This window comes from Scyliorhinus torazame, chromosome 5, assembly GCF_047496885.1.
Source record: "Scyliorhinus torazame isolate Kashiwa2021f chromosome 5, sScyTor2.1, whole genome shotgun sequence".
Classification (NCBI taxonomy): Eukaryota; Metazoa; Chordata; class Chondrichthyes; order Carcharhiniformes; family Scyliorhinidae; genus Scyliorhinus; species Scyliorhinus torazame.
This window is the reverse complement of record NC_092711.1, coordinates 105,474,674-105,494,417: the sequence shown is the minus strand read 5'-3', so window position 1 is coordinate 105,494,417 and position 19,744 is coordinate 105,474,674. Positions and strand designations below refer to the sequence as shown.

At 46.7% G+C, this 19,744-nt stretch overlaps 1 protein-coding gene across 1 annotated transcript in view; it reads left to right on the top strand.

Moving 5' to 3' along the window:
- Nucleotides 1-5,140: 5,140 nt before the first annotated feature.
- Nucleotides 5,141-19,744, top strand: part of LOC140417835 (uncharacterized) — a 113,095-nt gene continuing 98,491 nt past the window's right edge. Inside the window, exons 1-3 of the mRNA XM_072501284.1 lie at nt 5,141-5,932; nt 7,812-7,927; nt 9,671-10,999. Coding sequence (XP_072357385.1) covers nt 9,791-10,999 — 1,209 coding nt within the window. The 5' untranslated portion in view covers nt 5,141-5,932; nt 7,812-7,927; nt 9,671-9,790. The remainder of the gene's footprint in view (nt 5,933-7,811; nt 7,928-9,670; nt 11,000-19,744) is intronic.

Genomic DNA, 19,744 nt, shown 5'->3' with positions numbered 1-19,744 from the left:
CGATCTCGGTGTTCCTGCTTCGCTCATTGTCCATCCCTTTAAAATTAATGTCAGATTTAAGTTGCTGTATCACACCCACTGGGAACTGAATTGAGGGTCACACAGAAACATGGACCAACAATCCCCAGTCAAAGAGAGGGGAAAGTGAAATTGTTAATCCACTGTCCCCCACTTCACCAGCAAAGAGAGGGCAGGGGCATTAGTTAATCCACTGTACCCCCACTTCCCAACAAAGAGAGGGGCAGGGGCATTAGCTTACACACTGTACCCCCACTTCCCTAACAGAGAGGGGGAGGGGCATTACTTAATGCACGGTACCCCCACTTGCCCAGCAAAGAGACGGTGGGCATTAGTTAATCCACTGCGCACATGCTTCCAACAATGAGTGGAGCGGCATTATTTAATCTGCTGTACCCACACTTCCCCAACAAAGAGAGCAAAGGGCCAATACTAACCCACTTTCCCGACCAAAAGAGGAAGAAGGTGATGAGTGAACTCTCTGTCTCTCCACCTCCAGCAGGGAGATCCCAAAGGCAATGTGCTGAGCTGACCAGAGAGAGGGAGATTATTAACTCAATATCTTCCCAGTCCCCAAGCAAGGAGTTTGGAAGTAAACGGTTCTCTAGACTCAGAACGCAGTTACTGACTGTGGTGGTATGTATTAGGGGTCATGTGGGACTGTGAAGCCGTGACGCTATTGGCTGACAGATCCCGGGTCCTGGTTGGCTGTTGACTCCTGGCTCCGCCCTGAAGGTGGAGTATAAGAACCCGAGCTTCTCCCCGCCGCTTCATTCTGTTGCTGAACTGCTGGGGACAAGTCTCGCTAAATAAAGCCTCATCGACTTCATCACTACTCATCTCTCTCGTAAGTCATTGTGCGCTACACTGACATTACAAGACGTCATGGAGCTTACTGGCTGAAGGGTTTAAAAGACCATCATGATAAAGATGCATTTTTTTTAACACCATTGTTCCTCTTATCCGTCTGCTAAAACCGATTCCCCATAATCCAAATCCAGACTGGTGATTGAATTCTCCCTGGGGTTTCACTGTTCTCTCCTGAGGCGCTTCCTTGTATTTTTGCATTAGGTCACCTGATGTCAGCTTGCAACTCACAGAAAACACATTTAGAAGCAGAAAGTTCAACATATTCTATATCGGTACCAATAATACCCACAACTGGCAAAGCTACAGGCAGCTGATGCAAATACACAGACAGATAAACAGACACAAACACGACACACACATGCACACAGACCCACACACGCTCACACGTAGAGGCAAACACACACATATAGACACACATAGAAACACATGCATAAACATACACCCAGGCACAATGAACCACACATATTTTGACACAAAAACACACGCAAACATGCGCAAAAATTCACAAACCTGCACATAAACACAAAAAGCACGTTTATACACACACTGACACACGTGCACATACACACATACACACACAAATCCACACACACAAGCGGCTACACAAATGTATACAAACAGACACATACAACCACGTGTCCACACAGATACACAAACATATGAAACGAGACAAGCAAGCTAACAGAAGAATATGAAACACAACTGTAACCAATAACATGTACTTAGCAGAATTTCACGATGACACAAATTTTTCCATTCAAACAGAGTCAAATATCCACACTAACACACTTATGGGCACACGTGGTCACATATTAGCATACTCATACACATGCTAGCACAAACATACATTAGTGCACATAGAGGCATCAATACACATCAATAGATAGTTATAAACAATCATCAATGCTTAAATAGCACTGCTGCCTCACAGCGCCAGAAATCCGGATTCAATTCCAGCCTTTAGTGGTTGTCTGTGTGGAGTTTCCACGTTTTCCCATGTCTATTCCTGTTTCCTCCGCATGCTCCGGTTTCCTCCCGCAAACTAAATATGTGCAGGTTAGGTGGATTGGCCATGCTATATTATCCCTTAGTGCCCACAACATTTGGTGGGGTTACGAGGTTCTGGGGATAGGGCAGGAGCATGCGTTCAGGTATAGTGCTCTTTTGGTGGGTCGGTGCAGACTGAATGGGCCGAATAGCCTCGTTCAGCAGAGTAGGGATTATACGATGATGATTCTATGATGAAATACACACATCAACAAACACACACACACACAAACGCACTTATCCAGACACAAACATTAAGACACTGACATGCATGTTGAATGTATAAAGACACACTAACACTTTTATTACTGGGCAGGGAAGTATAAACTTATATTAACACAGGCATTAATATATAAACATAGACTTCAACACACACAATAGAACACTCATATCTACACATTGACAGAAGATAAACAAAGTTCACATACATACGCTGACACACAAATACACAGATCAATACTCATTGACACATGAACACACACAATGACACTTATAAAGACATCAGGACACACAAAAGAAGAGTAAAGAAATACGAATTTTGCATCTACACAGACACAAAAGCTAAAGAACAAACACAAACGTCAGGCAAGGGTGGCACGGTGATGCAATGGTTAGCACTGCTGCCTCACAGTGCCAAGGACCTGGGTTTGATCCCACTCCTGGGTCTCTGTACCAGTGGAGTTTGCACATTCTCCCTGTGACCTATGGGTCTCACCCCCACAACCCAAAGTTGTGCAGGGTAGGTGGATTGGCCACGCCAAATTGCCCCTTAATTGGAAAAATTAAGTTACACAGATCGATTTCTGAGTGTCACAAACTGAACAGTAGATATGCAATGACAAATATATTAAAGAATGAATTAGCAGCGGGAGAAAATGAAACGAGAATATTAAAAATATATCCATGATTAATAAACAGTCTGATTATATTTATTTGGCTTTATCCTCATAGATACCACAGACCACACCTGGACTGAAGACTATGAGGATGATAACGGGAACATCTGGACAACCGCTTCCACATTCATCACCCTGTTCTTCCTGAGCATTTCCTACAGCGCTGCAGTCACTCTGGTGAAGGTGAGAAGATTCAATCCACTCACACTTCAAACTGACAGAAGCCGCTTAAAAAATCTCTAAATGTTTGATTGATTAAAAACTCTAACATCAATGTCCCTGATCATAAACATCTGCTTCATCATTTTCTCTCTCTTTTACAGATCAAGTGATCGGTTGACGTTTGGACGCTGTAGATTTTCCTCAGCTATTTATTATGATGTGTGTGTGACACAAATACAATACCTCCTCTTGGTGACTCTAACAGTAACATTCTCTCAGTTTATTATTCTGCATCTGTAACTGAGACAATCATCAACAGTATTTCTGTTTTTCAGTTTAAAATGTACGAGATAATTTTGGCTGTAATGTAATTGTAGCTAATAATTTCTCTCACTGTCATGTCTAAATAATGTCATGTCTAAATAATGTCATGTCTAAATAATGTCATGACCGAAAGCTAGTGACATCGAAACAAACCTGTTGGACTTTAACCTGGTGTTGTAAGACTTCTTACTATGTCTAAATAAGTAATGTATCTCGTACTTATTCACAACTGTTGCTTTCCCTTTATGCTGAGCTCCTGTTCTCTCTTGTGTTACAGTCGTACATACATTTGGCAGCTCAGAGGGCATGTGTTTTGTTCTTACTGTGACCCTCAATTGTTATGTTCCCTTTTGTAAACATCAAAATAAACTTTTGTGTAATATTTTCACTGAAATTGAATGAATAATCAAGAAAATAAGACTAATCAGAACTCCTTTCTCTGAGGTCCATCGGCACCGCTCCATTTCCCCGATTATACAGTTATCTCCCCTTTCCCAGACAGATATTTCTCACCAGACCTGTCTGGGATGTGTCTGAACTCATGGCCCCTCGGTGAAAGAGCCATGCGCCCCCAAGCGGCCCATCCGGGTAAACACACCTTCACATAGAACATAGAACATAGAACAATACAGCGCAGTACAGGCCCTTCGGCCCACGATGTTGCACCTAAACAAAAGCCATCTAACCTACACTATGCCATTATCATCCATATGTTTATCCAATAAACTTTTAAATGCCCTCAATGTTGGCGAGTTCACCTTTGCCTTTTTATGGTAAACTTCAGAGACAGATTGATTTCACAGCTGAAGAATTCCACAGATTCACTGCCCTCTGATGGAAGAAATGTCTCCTAATCTCTGTCCTAAATTTGAGATCCCTTACTCTGAGATTATGCCCTCTGGTCTCAGACTCTTCCACAAGTGGAAACACGATGATTTTTCAGGCTGTGTAACTGGTTAAAGCTCTTTCCACAGTCAGTTCACTGGAGCACTCTCACTCAGGCGTGTGTGTCTCGGGGCTTTTCCAGTCACACTGATGTTTGAAATCTCTTCCCACAGTCAGAACAGACAAGCACATTGACAGTTTGTGATATTTAGATCCTAATGAATTGAGTGACTGTCAGATCTTGATGTTATATTTGGTTCGAGTTGCCAGGCTGCCAATCCTCCCATTCTAATGCCTGAAAAAGAAGTTTACAAAAATGATCACTGTAAGCATAGGATAGAAATTCACAACAGACCATTCTAGTTTCTATTGAACCTCCTTTCCCCTCTTGCTTTCCCCAAGCATGTGGTCCAGTCAAAATAAAAGACCAAAATCAGCAAGTCCCAACAAAAGTGTCACTGCCTGTGCGGAGTCTGCCCGTTCTCCCCGTGTCTGCGTGGGCTTCCTCCGGGTGCTCCGGTTTCCTCCCACAGTCCAAAGATGCGCAGGTTCGGTGGATTGGCCATGCTAAATTGCCCTTACGTTAGATGGGGTTGATGGGTTACAGGGATAGGGTGGAGGCGCGGGCTTAAGTAGGGTGCTCTTTCCAAGAGCCGGTGCAGACTCGATGGGCCGAATGGCCTCCTTCTGCACTGTAAATTCTATGATTGTACCTCTATGATTATTGAACAATCAGCGAGTCAGCCTGAAATCAGCCTCACAATGCCCAGGTGATTGACGGCAGCTCCGGACCAATAGGAAGAGGAGGGGCGGGACTGGACGACCGACCAGGAGCAGCTCGTCCTCCAACCAATCGGAGTGAATGAGGGGCGGGCCCGCTGTGATTGAAGCATGCGCAGTGTGGGTAATGGCGATGGAGAAGGAAGTCTTTTTTTAGAATGGAAATTGGTAAGAGGTGTTTAACAATATGGAGGGAGCGAGAGATCGCGGGAGTGGGCGGAAACGTTGTGTAAAGTTGTTGAAATCGCAAACCTCGGAAAGGTTTACGGGACCCCGTTTGTACCGAGCGGGGCTGCAGCTCCTCATCTTCGGCCCGGATTTACGGCCGCCATCTTTATTGGATGTGTATCTGGGCGCATGCGCGTTTGCCGTTTTTGTCGGTGGCGATGTTTCAATCAGTGGGAGGAGCTTGTTCCCCATTGTTCAGAATGGAGACAACCTGTCCATCAAACTGCATTCGTCTTTGATTCCCAATGTCTTATTAATGATGCAAAGCGGTGGCAGAGATGAAAATGAATCAAATGAAAATCGCTTATTGTCACAAGTAGGCTTCAAATGAAGTTACTGTGAAAAGCCCCTAGTCACCACATTCCGGCACCTGTTCGGGGAGGCTGTTAAAGAAAAGGAAGAAAATCCTGCTCTCCGGATTTCACTGTCTTATTCGACGTTCTGTCCCATGTGAAATGAAATGACGGACTGATGGTGATTAATTTTGGAAACTCCTTTTACAAGTGATTAGTAGGGAAGGATTTACACACAGCAAATTCAAGCCAGGAGAAATATTTATCTTCCTGAATTTCATTTCTGGTCTGACAGTGATGCCTTTGTAAACTTCTTTCACAGGGGCTTAGAAAGGGATATGCAGACAGGAAACTCACAATCAATCCTCACATCAAATTCTAACACCACTGTTCGAGTTACCAGGACCTGGAGATTATCGACCTTTGTGTGTAAGCATTGAGTTCCATATCATTATCACTCACTGTGTAAAATGTCTACCTCCTATCTCCCCTGTAGATCTTGTTCACAATCTTAAATCTGTGTCCCGTAATCCTTATACAATCTACTGATGGGAACAGATTTTAAAAATCTTTTGCTGGGTTTGCTGTTGTCGTTTCTGGTGCCTGGGTCGATGCCGGGTGGTCCGTCCGGTTTCATTCCTTTTCCATGTTTTTGTTGTGGTTGAATCAGCTTGGACCAGTCCATTTAGGGTCCAGAACACAATTGAAGTCTCCTCCAAGAATCAATTGATCTATATCCAGGTCTGGGATGGATTCCAACAATTTTTTTACAAAAGTTTTGATGAGATTCCCTCATTAAAAAAAAAGATAGAGAAGCAGAATTAGGCCATTCAGCCCATCGAGTTTTTGAGGTTGCTCTGCCATTCGATCATGGCTGATATGTTTCTCATCCCCATTCATCTTGTATTGTAGCTCTCTTGAAATGAATGCGAACATTGCATTTGCCTTTCTAACTGCCAACTTTCCTTTATTTGTTCTTGGGATGTGGGAGTTGCCTTGGCCCAATGTTACTAATCATAATCAGTTCGCAAAGCATAATTTAAATCAAACATATCCATTTCAGTAGTGGGTTTATTACCCAATATGCGTTGCAGCTGAGAATGTGCTCTATCCACATGACAGAAGTTTCTCGCACATGCGCAGAGTCCGGCTGTGACTGGAGCATGCGGCGTTCGGGCTGTGACCGGCGCATGCGCAGTTCAGATTGTCGCTGACGGTGCAAGGAGCGGGGAAGCAACAATTGAGCGACTTTCAGGAATGGAGCCGTGGGTGGCCTGGGAGCGATAGAAGCTGCGAAGTGAGCCGGGAGGGTTCATAAATACCCCGTGGAGGCTTCAACTCCCGAGGAAAATGTTAACGGTCCCGTCTTAAACAGCACCGAACAGAGTGAGAGCTGAGCGGTGACAGGCCCGGGTTACCGGCCGCCATCTTTACAGAGGACATGATGCCACAGGGCGCATGCGCTGCGAGCCTGGACCGGATGCCAACTCTCCCGGATTGACTGACTGGAGTCTCCAGGATTTTATTTTATTGATTTGTGGGAGTCACTGGCTGGGCCAACATTTATTGCCCATCCCTAATTTCCCTCAAACCGAGTGGCTTGCTCGGCCATCTCGGAGGGCATTTAAAGAGTCAACCATATTGCTGTGGTTTGGAATCGTGTTGGCCAGACCAGGTAAGGATGGCAGATTTTCTTTTCTGTTCATTCACGGGATGTGGGTGTCGCTGGCTGGGCCAGCATTCACTGCCCAGCACTAATTGCCCTTGAACTGTGTGTATCTCAGAGAGCATCTCAGAGAGTCAACCAGCTGACTGTGGATCTGGAGTCACCTGTAGGCCAGACCAGGAAAGGATAGAAGATTTCCTTCACTGAAGGACATGAGTGAATCAGGTGGGTCTTTGCAACAACCAACAATTGTTTCAGGGTCTTCAATAGACTTTAAATGAATTCAAATTTAACCTTCTGTCTTGGTGAGAATCGTGTCTGGGAAATCATTACGACAGTAAAGAAGATTTTAATGTAATTTTCTTTGAACATTTCTCTTAGTGGATATAAAAATATTGAAAATGGGGTAAAGGTTATTTGGCTGACAATCACTGTCCTGTAAAGTACCCAGTCCTTTTGCTTCCCAATTGGCCGAGGAAGGCAGCGTGTCACAAGGATGGATGTGTTGACAGATTAATGGCTGGAGGATGGCGGCAGGTCATGTGACCAAAGCTCCAGGAATACATTTAATCAAAGTTGATGAGGAGAGAATGTTGTGAATTTCTATCCCAAACCGACAGTGAGATTTCTGTAAATTTACAGGATACTGGAAGTGGTGGTTTAACAGACGGGAAAAGCAAACCAAACGTCACATCGCGATCTGACAGAGTCACTCGATTCATCAGAACCTGAATATCAACAGCATCTGGGTGTGGAAGGTAAAAGGTTTGACCTTTCTGTCTGTGAGGGAAGATTTCAGGTCTCAGTGTGACTGGAAAAGCCCCGAGATTCACAAACCCTGGTTCGACCAAACCTGGAGAACTGTGTTCAGTTCTGGTCAACAAACCTGAGGAAGGATAGAATGGCCTCGGAGGGAGTGTAGCACAGATTTACCTGAACGATATCTGTCCCCCCCGGTGTTAAATTACAAAACTAGACTGCACAAAAGAATCAGAGACATGATGGTACAGAGAATGGCATTCGGCCCAGTGAATCCATGCCAGCTCTCTGGAGCAATCCAGTCAGTCCCATTCTCCTGCTCCCTGTATCTTCGCAGGTTTATTTCCCTCAGGTGTCTATCCAATTTCCTTTGGAAATCAAATGATTCATGGATCTATTTTCAAACTCCCTCATAGGCAGCAAGTTTCAGGTCATTGCCGCTCGCTGTGTAAAACCATATCTCATGTCACCTCATATCTCCTGTACCTTTTACATACAAACTAGGATCAGGCCACTTGGCCCCTCGAGCCTGATCAGCATTCAATAAGATTGCGACTGATCTCATTCTAACCCCAACTCCACATTCCTGCCTACCCCTGATGACCTTTCACCCCCTTGCTCATCAAGAATCTATCCAGCTCTGCCTTAAAAATATTCAAGGACTCTGCTTCCGCTGCCTTTTAAGGACGTGAGTTCCAAAATCTTACAACCCTCAAGAGAATAAAAAATCATCATCTCCATCTTAAATGGGTGACTCCTTATTTTGCTCTCATTCTCGCTTCTCCCACAAGAGGAAACATTCCCTCCACATCCACCCTGTCAAGAACCCTCAGGATCTTTTATAGTTCAATCCAGGTTTTACCCAAAACTTTAAATCTGTCTCCCTAGTGCTTGTACGATCAGTGAATGGAAACAGAGTTTCTTTGTCCACCCAATGGAAACCTGGCGTAATCTTGTGTACCTGAACACAAATCTCCCCTCCACCTCCTTTGCTGGAACCATTCTGGTAAATCACCTCTGCACCTTCTCAAGAACCTTCACATCCTTCCTGAAGAGTGATGACCAGAGCTTTATAAAGATTCATAGAATAGAATTAGAACCATAGAATTCCTACAGAGCAGAAGGAGGCCATTTGGCCCATCGAGTCTGCACCGATTCTCTGAAAGGACACCCTGCCTAGGCACCCCCCCCCCCCCCCCCCCCCCGCCCCCGACCCTCTCCTTGTAACCCCATAGCCCCACCTAACCTGCACATCCCTGGACACTACCGGGCAATTTATCAAGACCAATTCCACCTAACTTTCCCTTCTTTGTATTGGAGGAAACCTGAGCACCAGGTGGAAACCCACGCAGACACGGGGAGAAAGTGCAAACTCCACACACACAGTCACCAAGGCCGGAATTGAACCCGGGTCCCTGGCGCTGTGAGGTAGCAGTGCTAACCACCGTGCCACCAAAAGCATAGTGTCAGTATCAATATTTCTATTTATGAAGCTCAAGGTCGAATATGCTTTGCCAACTACTCTCTTAATATGTCTTCTGGATATACAAAATCCCTCTTCGCCTCTTTCTCTCTCCTCCAAAAGAGGCCAAGTGGGTTTTTATGACAATCCAGCAGTTTTCATGGTCACTTTTTCCCAGTGCCGGCCCCACAAGTGAGCAGATTCATTCAGCTCAATTTCACAACCTGCCTTGTGGTCTTGTGGGTTCTCTCTCACTCCCTATTTTCTGTTTTTAAATCAGTTTCACAGGGTGTTCGAAGGGGAGGTTTCAAAGTTCGGAAACTCAAACCAAGCATCACATCAGGATCTGACAGAGATCTCTATTTATCACATCCTGAATATCATCGGAATATCATTGAACATGGAAGGAAAAAGCATCGTTCACAGTGGGGAGAAACCGTACATGATTTGTGTGTGTGGACGAGGATTCGCTCTATCATCAGGCCTCACAAGCCACAAATGCAATTACACTGAGGAGAAACCGTGGAAATGTGCGGACTGTGGGAAAGGATTCACTTCCCCATCCCAGCTGGAAACTCATCGACGCAGTCACACTGGGGAGAGACCATTCACCTGCTCCAAGTGTGGGAAGGGATTCACTCAGTCATCCGACCTGCTTAGCCACCAGCGAATTCACACTGGGGAGAGACCGTTTAGGTGCTCTTACTGTGGGACTGAGTTCAAAAAATCATCGCACCTCACTGCACATCAGCGAATTCACACTGGGGAGAGGCCATTTGCCTGCGCCAAGTGTGGCAAGGGATTCACTCAGTTATCTGCTCTGCAGAAGCACCAGCGAATTCACACTGGGGAGAGACCATTCACCTGCTCAGAGTGTGGCAAAGGATTCACTCACTCATCCCTCCTGCTGAGTCACCAGCGAGTTCACACTGGGGAGAGACCATTCACCTGCTCAGAGTGTGGGAAGGGATTTACTATGTCAGCCCACCTGCTGAGACACCAGCGAGTTCACAGTGGGGAGAGACCGTTTCAATGTCCAGACTGCGGGAAGTGCTTCAAAGGTTCTGGGGATCTGATACGCCATCAACGTGTTCACACTGATGAGAAACCGTTCAGGTGCTCTCACTGCGGGACTGGGTTCAGACGATCATCTAACCTCACTGTACATCAGCGAATTCACACTGGGGAGAGACCGTTCACCTGCTCCGAGTGTGGGAAGGGGTTCACTGAGTCATCTAATCTGTCCACACACCAGCGAGTTCACACTGGGGAGAGACCATTCACCTGCTCCGAGTGTGGGAAGGGATTCACTAAGTCATCCCACCTGCTGAGTCACCAGCGAATTCACACTGGGGAGAGGCCATTCACCTGCTCCAACTGTGGGAAGGGATTCACTGAGTCATCCGCACTGCGGAAGCACCAGCGAGTTCACACTGGGGAGAGACCATTCGCCTGCTCCGAGTGTGGGAAGGGATTCACCACTTCATCCCACCTGCTGAGACATCAACGAGTTCACACTGATGAGAGACCTTTTCAATGTCCAGATTGCAGAAAGTGCTATAAAAGGTCTGGAGATCTGATGCGCCATCAACATGTTCACACTGACGAGTGACCGTTCGCCTGCTCCGAGTGTGGGAAGGGATTCACCACTTCATCCCACCTCCTGAGACACCAACGAGGCCACAAGTAACCACAGTGATTGGATTTTGCTGTTCCTCACATTCAGGACTGAAACATGTTCATTTGGGTCTCTTTCTGCTGCTAACAAACTCCAGCCCATTTACAGGGGCTAATATTCTGGCTAAAAGTCAACTAAATCAGAATCGTGTTAAATACGCAGAGTGCTGAAAGTTTTTAAATATCTCTGACACAAATTAGTTCCTTTTGACGTACTCTCGCTCTCCCCTGTCTCTTCCATCCTCACCTCCAACAAGACGTGTGAGGAGCTTGTGGAGCTTCTTTGTGACTGAGATTGAGTAAATCCGATCAGCTGCCTCTGCTGCTTCCCTCCCTTTCCCAAGCCCACCGGACCAAACTGTCTCTAAATGTCATCCTTTCCCGAGCCCTGAACCCACATCTTTCTCTAGTTTCTCTCCCATCTTCCCTCATACCCTCTCAGAGCTCATCTTGTCCATGAGATCCAGCTCCTGCTCCATCGACCCTATTCCCACTCAGCTACTGATCAGCCAACTCCCCTATGTCCATGGATATTGTCAACATTTCTGTCTCTTCAGGTACTGTCCCTCTGTCCTTCAAATCTACCATCATCACCTCCTCCTCAATAAAACAGGTCCTTGACCCTGCCATCCTAACAAATTACTGTCCCATCCCTCTCCACTCCAAACTATTAGATCATGTTGTCGCCTCCCAAATCTTTGCCCATCTTTCCCAGAACTCCCATGTTGGAATCCCTTCAATCAGGTCTCTGCCCTGTCACAGTGAAATACAAACAGGAACTTACCTGGAGAGAAGACAGACAATCCGGGAGCTTGGATGCAAGGGCGGCATGGTAGCACAGTGGGCAGCACTGTTCGTTCACAGCACCAGGGACCAGGGTTCGATTCCCGGCTTGGGTCACTGTCTGTGCGGAGTCTGTAAGTTCTCCCCGTGTCTGCGTGTGTTTCCTCGGGTGCTCTGGTTTCCTCCCACAATCCAAAGATGTGCAGGTTAGGTGGACTGGCCATGCTAAATTGCCCTTGGTGTCCAAAAAAGCTAGGTGGGGTTACTGGGTTACGGGGATAGGGTGGAGGTGTGGGCTTAAGTAGAATGGTCTTTCCGAGGGCCGGTGCAGACCTGATGGGCCAAATGGCCTCCTTCTGCACTGTTAATTCGATGAGGTGAGATTGTCCTTTCTGAGCTGATTTTAACCATACAGGCGGGAACTTGCTGCCCAGATACCTCTTCCTATTTAGATCCATCCCGATCTACATCCCTGAGGCCTTTTTCAAAGCACTAGACAAACTAATCATGGTGTTCATATGGGGGGGGGGGGGAGTTGGGGGGCGAATGCAAGGATCCCGAAGAAGGTCCTAAAAAAACAAAATCTGGGGGGGGGGGCTAGCCCTCCCAAACATACAATTCTACCACTGGGCGACGACGCTGAACGGATAAGCGGGCGAATCAAGGAGCCAGAAGCCGAGTGGGTGCGCGCGGAAGAGGCCTCCTGCAAGGGGACCTCCCTCTGGGCCCTCGCCACGGCGGCACTCCCAACCCCACCCAAAAAACACGACAGCAGCCCGGTGGTGATAGCCACCATCCAGTCCTGAAACCAACTACGGCCACAATTTGGCGTGACCAAAATGTCGGACAAAGCTCCCATCTGCAACAACCATAGGTTTGCACCAGCGCTGACTGACGCCACCTTTAAAAAGTGGGGACAGGACGGAGGGACACTGACAGTCAGGGACCTATACACGGACGGCAGGATTGCAACAATGGACGAACTGACAGAGAAATTCCAGCTAGCCAGGGGGAGCGAGCTAAGGTACCTGCAACTCAAAAACTTCCTACGAAAGGAGACAAGGACGTATCCACAACCGCCACGACAGACATTACTGGAAAAGTTACTGGACACAAGCATCCTAGATAAAGGCAACTGTAGCGACATGTATGACCGATTGATAGAAAGGGCCGACACCGTATTGGATGCAACAAGAAAGAAATGGGAGGAGGACTTGGGGATTGAAATAGGGTGGGGACTCTGGAGCGAAGCACTGCATGGGGTCAACTCCACCTCCACGTGCGCAAGGCTCAGCCTGACGCAACTAAAAGTGGTACATAGAGTCCACTTAACAAGAACTCGTATGAGTATGGTCTTCCTGAAGGTGGAGGATAGGTGGGAACAGTGCCAAGGAGGCCTGGCCAACCATGCCCACATGTTCTGGTCTTGCCCCAGACTTGCGGGGTACTACCTCCTTCAAGAAGACCACCATAATACCAGTACTAAAAAAGAACAAGGTAGCCTGCCTCAACGACTAACGTCTGTCATCATGGAATGCTTTGAGCGGCTGGTCATGAGATGGATCACTGCCAGCATCCCAGACGGTCTCGATCCAATGCAGTTTGCCTATCACCGCAATCTCACTGGCTCTGCAATCAACACTCAAACACCTCGACAACAAGGATACCTATGTAAGACTGCTGTTCATTGACTACAGCTCCGCCTTCAACACCATTATCCCAACAAGACTGATAACCAAACTCCGCAAACTTGGACTTGACCCCTCCCTGTGCAGCTGGATCCTCGACTTCCTCACCAACAGACCGCAATCTGTCAGGATAGGCAACAGCACCTCCTCCACAATAGTCCTCAACACTGGGGCCCCACAAGGATGTGTACTCAGTCCTCTACTGTACTCCCTATACACACATGACTGTGTGGCAATATTTAAATCAAACTCAATCTATAAGTTTGCGGATGATACGACTGTGGTGGGCCGTATCTCAAACAACGATGAATCAGACTACAGGAGGGAGATAAATCAGTTGGTTGCATGGTGTACCGAAAACAATCTCCCTCTAAATGTTGGAAAGACCAAGAACTGATCATCGACTTCAGGAAGCATAGCAAGACACGCACTCCCGTCTGCATCAATGGCTCTGAAGTGGAGATGGTCGATACCTTTAAGTTCCTGGGGTCACCATCACCAACAGTCTGTCCTGGTCCACTAACGTTGATGCAACAGTCAAGAAAGCCCAACGACGTCTCTACTTCCTACGGAGGCTAAAGAAATTTGGCATGTCTGCATCAACTCTCACAAACTTCTACAGATGTGCGATAGAGAGCATCCTATCCGGCTGCATCACAGCTTGGTCCAAGATCGCAAGAAACTACAGTGTGATGAACTCAGCCCAACGCATCACACAAGCTTGCCACTCCCAGATTCATCCTGTATACACATACCACTGCCTCAGGAAGGCAGACAGCATTACCAGAGACCTCTCCCACCCAGACATTGCCTTCTTCCAGACCCTTCCATCAGGCAGAAGGTACAGAAGTCTGAAGACTCGCACATTCAGACTTAGGAACAGCTTCTTCCCCACAGCTACAAGACTCCTCAACGACTGCCCCTCGGACTGATCCACTCCCTGTAAGAACTCCCTGTAATGACACCCTATGCTGCTCTGGCTCATGTATTTGCTTTGTTTGGCCCCTTGTTCCGCACTGTAACCAATCACTGTTTGTTGTTGTACTATTTGTCAATGTTCTCTGTTGATTATTCTTTTGTCTACTACTGTACGTACTGTGTACGTTCCCTCTGCCGCAGAAAAATACTTTTCACTGTACTTCGGTATATGTGACAATAAATCAAATCAATTTGAAGGTTGCCACTCAAGTGGATAGAGCAGTGAAGAAGGCCTATAGTGTGTTAGCGTTTATTAACAGGGGGCTGGAGTTTAAGAGCCGTGGGGTTATGCTGCAACAGTACAGGACCCTGGTGAGACCATATTTGGAGTATTGTGTGCAGTTCTGGTCACCTCATTATGGGAAGTATGTGGAAGCATTGGAAAGGTGCAAAGGAGATTTACCTGAGTGCTGCCTGGATTGGAGGGTAGGTCTTATGAGGAAAGGTTGAGGGAGCTAGGGCTTTTCTCATTGGAGCGAAGGAGAATGAGAGGCGACTTAATAGAGGTTTATAAGATGATGAGGGGGATAGATAGAGTGGACGTTCAGAGATTATTTCCTCGGGTGGATGCAGCTGATACAAGGAGGCATAACGATAAGAATCAGGGTGGGAGATATAGGAGGGATGTCTGAGGTAGGTTCTTTACTCAGAGAGTGGTTAGGGTGTGGAATGGACTGCCTGCTGTGATAGTGGTGTCGGACACTTTAGGAATTTTCAAGCGGCTATTGGATAGGCACATGGAGCACACCATAATGACAGGGAGTGGGATAGCTTGATCTTGGTTTCGGACAAAGCATGGCACAACATTGAGGGCCGAAGGGCCTGTTCTGTGCTATACTGTTCTATGTTCCATGTACTGGACCCCCTTCTTCGAGGCAATGTCCAAAGTGATGGGGATGAGGGTGGATCCATGCCCGAATGTGGCAGTCGTGGGAGTATCAGACCAGCCAGATCTATTTCCGGGGAGGAGGGCGGACGCCCTTGCCTTTGCCTCCCTGATCGCCCGCCATAGAATCCTGTTCAGCTGGCGGTCAGCAGCACCACCCAAAGCTGCAGACTGGCTGTCCGACCTCTCAGAATCTCTGCAAATGGAGAAAATCAAATTCGCCATCCGAGGGTCAGGCGACGGCTTCCACAGAACGTGGGAGCCATTCACCCAATTGTTCCGAGACCTGTTAGTGGCAACAAACAAGCAGAAGAATAGACTGGTCGCCAAGAATCAGGGGAAAGTACCCGAGCCGGGCAGAAAGTACCTGAGGCGGGGGGAGAGAGGGATAGACCGTGGTGGGGGGGATAGCAGCTAAACCTAAGAGGAAAGAAAGGCTAATCACAGGAGAAGGGGAGGAGGTGGAAGAGGGAGGAGACAGGGAACAATAGAGGGGAACCAGTGAGGTGGGAGGAGGCAAGGGAATGATAGCCGGAAGTAGGGCACGTAAACAAGAACAAACTTGGCATCTACAGGAGCAGAGAACAAGGAAAATCCGTGCGAAAGACAGGACGAACGGCTGAAGCGGAGGTGATCGCAAGATGACGACGGCAGCGAAAACCGTCCGGGAGAAGCAAGCTACAGCACCAAAACCAGATCCATTCGCGTATTGCCCTCTGTAATTGTTCTGTATTTGTTTCCCCGGTGCCCAAATGTCTATGTTCCCACCCAGTTTCACCCCCCCTCCCCAAACAGATGCCTACTTATGTGCTAAAAACAATACTGCCAATTGTACAGAGCTGCTGTTGTTGAGCTAGCACATAATACCCTACCAGTCATTTTATTCTAACTTTTTTTTTGTTGCTGTTTGTTTTGTTTTTTGTGCGTGTTCCCTTCTCCTCTATGTATATATATATATGTGTGTGTATTCTATTTTGTGTACATAACGGTAAATATACTTTATTCAAAAACCCAATAAAAAACATTTATTTTTTTAAAAATTCACTCATCATCCAACCTAAAAACAAAACCCTTGACCCCATCGTCTTGGCAACCTACCGCTCCATCTCCAATCTCCCTTTCCTTTCCAAAGTCCTTGTACTCGGTGTCCCCAAGGATCTGTCCTCAGCCCCTCCTATTTCCCACCTACACACGGCCACTAGGTGACATCATCCCAAAGCACCGTGTTAGTTTTCACATGGATACTGACGACACTCAGCTCTACCTCACCACTATCCCTCTCCATTCCCCCACTGTTACTAAATTATCAAACTGCTTATCCCACATCCAGTGCTGGATGAGCAGAAATTTCCGCCTATTAAAAATTTGGGAAGACCAAAGCCATTGTCTTCAGTCACCATTAGAAATTCCGTTCCCTAACTCCTGAGTCCATCCCTCTTCCTGGGAGCTGTCTGAGGCTGAACTGCACTCTGCACAATCTCCGGGTCCTATTTGACCCCAAGATGAGTTTCTGACCCCATATCGACCCCATCACTAATACCAGATATTTCAATCTCCATAATCTCACCTGTCTCCCCCTCCATCCCAGCTCATCTGCTGCTGAAACCCTCATCCATGCCCCTGTTATCTTTAGATTTGTTGATTCCAATACATTCCTGTCCACATTTCAGCACTGAAACATGAGATCATCCCAAACTCTGCTGACTGTGGGCTTTCTCACACCAAGTAGTCCTGTTCACCCATCACCCCTGTGCTCACTGACCTACACTGGCTCCTTATGTAGGACAGTCTTGATTTTAAAATTCACATCCTCTACCTTGTTTGCAAGTCCCTTCAGGGCCTTATCCCTCCCTATCTCTGTAATCTCCAGTTTTACAACCCTCTGAGATATCTGCACTCTGCTCACAAACAACAACAACAAAAAAAGTTAGAATACAATGACTGGTAGGGTATTATGTGTTAGCTCAACAATAATTAAAATTCCCCATTTAAATTATTCCACCATCAGTGTAGGGCCAAGGCCGGAAACTGTGAAATTCCCTCTCTAAACCTCTCCGTCAATGGTGCAATTTTAAACCGTGTAGAATCAAATATCCCAGCGGTGGTGGGGGTGAAGGGTGGTAAATGTCGACAATTGGGTGATTAAGCTGTTGATCAAGATGTTTACAAAAAAAAGCTAATGGGGTCCTCAGTTTATTAATGTAGACATGGAGTACAAATGCAAGGAAGCTATCGGGAATCTTTGTAAATTACTGATTACCCAGCAGTGTGGAAAATTACCCAGGTATGTCCTGTACACAAAGAGCAGGACAAATCAAACACAGCCCAATACTGCCTCATCAGTCTTCTCTCAATCATCAGTAAGGTGATGGAGGGGCCATCAGCAGTGCTATCAAGTGGCACTTGCTCAGCAATAACCTGCTCTTGGGTCATGTCTGTGCTGAGTCTGCACATTGAGTCTCCGGTTTCCTCCCACAAGTCCCGAAAGACATGCTTGGTAGGTGAATTGGACATTCTGAATTCTCCCGCAGTGTACCCGAACAGGCACCGGAGTGTGACGACTAGGGGCTTTTCGAAATAACTTTATTGCAGTGTTAATGTAAGCCTAATTGTGACACTAATAATGATTATTATTAGATTATCATTGATGCCAGTTTGGGTTCTGGCAGGGTCACTTAGCTCCTGATCTCATTACAGCCTTGGTTCAAACATGGTCAAAAGAGCTGAACTCCAAAGGTAATCTGAGAGTAACTGTTATTTAAACCAAGCCAGCATTTAACCAAGTATTGCATCAGGGAATCCGAGCAAAACTGGTGTCAATGGGAATCGGGGGAAACTCCGCTGGTCATAACTTGCACAAAGGAAGTTGGTTGTGTTTGTTGAATGTCAATTATCTCAGTTCCAGGACATCACTGCAGGAGTTTCTCATGGCAGAGTCCTAGGCCCAACATCTTTATCAATGACCTGCCTTCCCTCATAACGTCAGAATTGGGGATGTTAACACTGCCTCTCACGGTGCCAAGGTCCCAAGTTCGATCCCGGCCCTGGGTCACTGTTTGTGTGGAGTTTGCACATTCTCCCAAAATTTTCTGTGGGTTTCACCCCCACAACCCAAAAGATGTGCAGGCTAGGTGGATTGGCCACAAAAAATGGCCCATTAATTGGAAAAAATTAATTGGGTACTCTAAATTATTTTTTTTTAAAAGAATTGGGGATGTTTGCAGGTGACTAAACAATGTTCAGCACCATTCACGGCTCCTCAGACACTGATGCAGTCTGTTGAATTCGCGGACAGCAGGACACAGCGATGATAGGTAGAAAGTAATGAATAAGGTTTATTATGATACAAATCCAAACTCCTCAACTCCGCAACACAGGGCTAAATAGCTGGCTTTGAAAGCAGACCAAGGCAGGCCAGCAGCACGGTTCGATTCCCGTAACAACCTCTCCGAACAGGCGCCGGAATGTGGCGACTAGGGGCTTTTCACAGTAACTTCATTTTGAAGCCGACTTGTGACAATAAGCAATTGTTAAGAGGAAGCCCTGCTCCCTTAAAGGGGCAGTTCCTATTCTGGGGAGGTAATGGGAAATTGTATGGTCCTGTCCCGGGACCTCCATTGGGGTTATAACACAATCCATGTCCAAATGCAGCAAGACCTGGGCAATAGCCAGGCTTGAGCTGACAAGTGGCAAGTTACTTTCACACCACACAAGTGCCAGGCATTGACCGTCTCTAACAAGAGAGGATCTAATGATTGACCCTTAACATTCAATGGCATTACCATCGCTAAACCTCCCACAATCAACATCCTGGGGGTTAGCACTGACCAGAAAATGAACTGGACTAGCCATATAAATATTGTGGCTACCAGAGCAGGTCGGAGGCCAGCAATCCTGTGGCACGCAACTCAACCCCAGGCTCAGCAAAGCCAGTCCACCATCTGCAAGACCCAGGTCAGGAGCATGATGGAATATTCCCCACTTGCTTGGATGAGTGCAGCTCCAACAACATTCAAGAAGCTTGACAACATCCAGAAAAAACAAGCCCATTTGATTGGCACCCCATCCACAAACATTCAATCTCGCTACACTGGCGAACAGTAGCAGCATTGTGTACCAGCTACAAGATGCACGATAACTCACCCAGGTTCATTTAGGCAGCACCTTCCAAACTCATAACCTCTGCCATCCAGAAAGACAAGAGCAGCAGATACATTGACGCACCATCACCTGGAGGTTCCCCTCCAAGATACTCCTGACCTGGAAATATATTAATGTTCCTTCACTGTCGCTGGGTCAAAATCCTGGATGCAGCCTCATCCTCAAGTTACCGAACAGACTT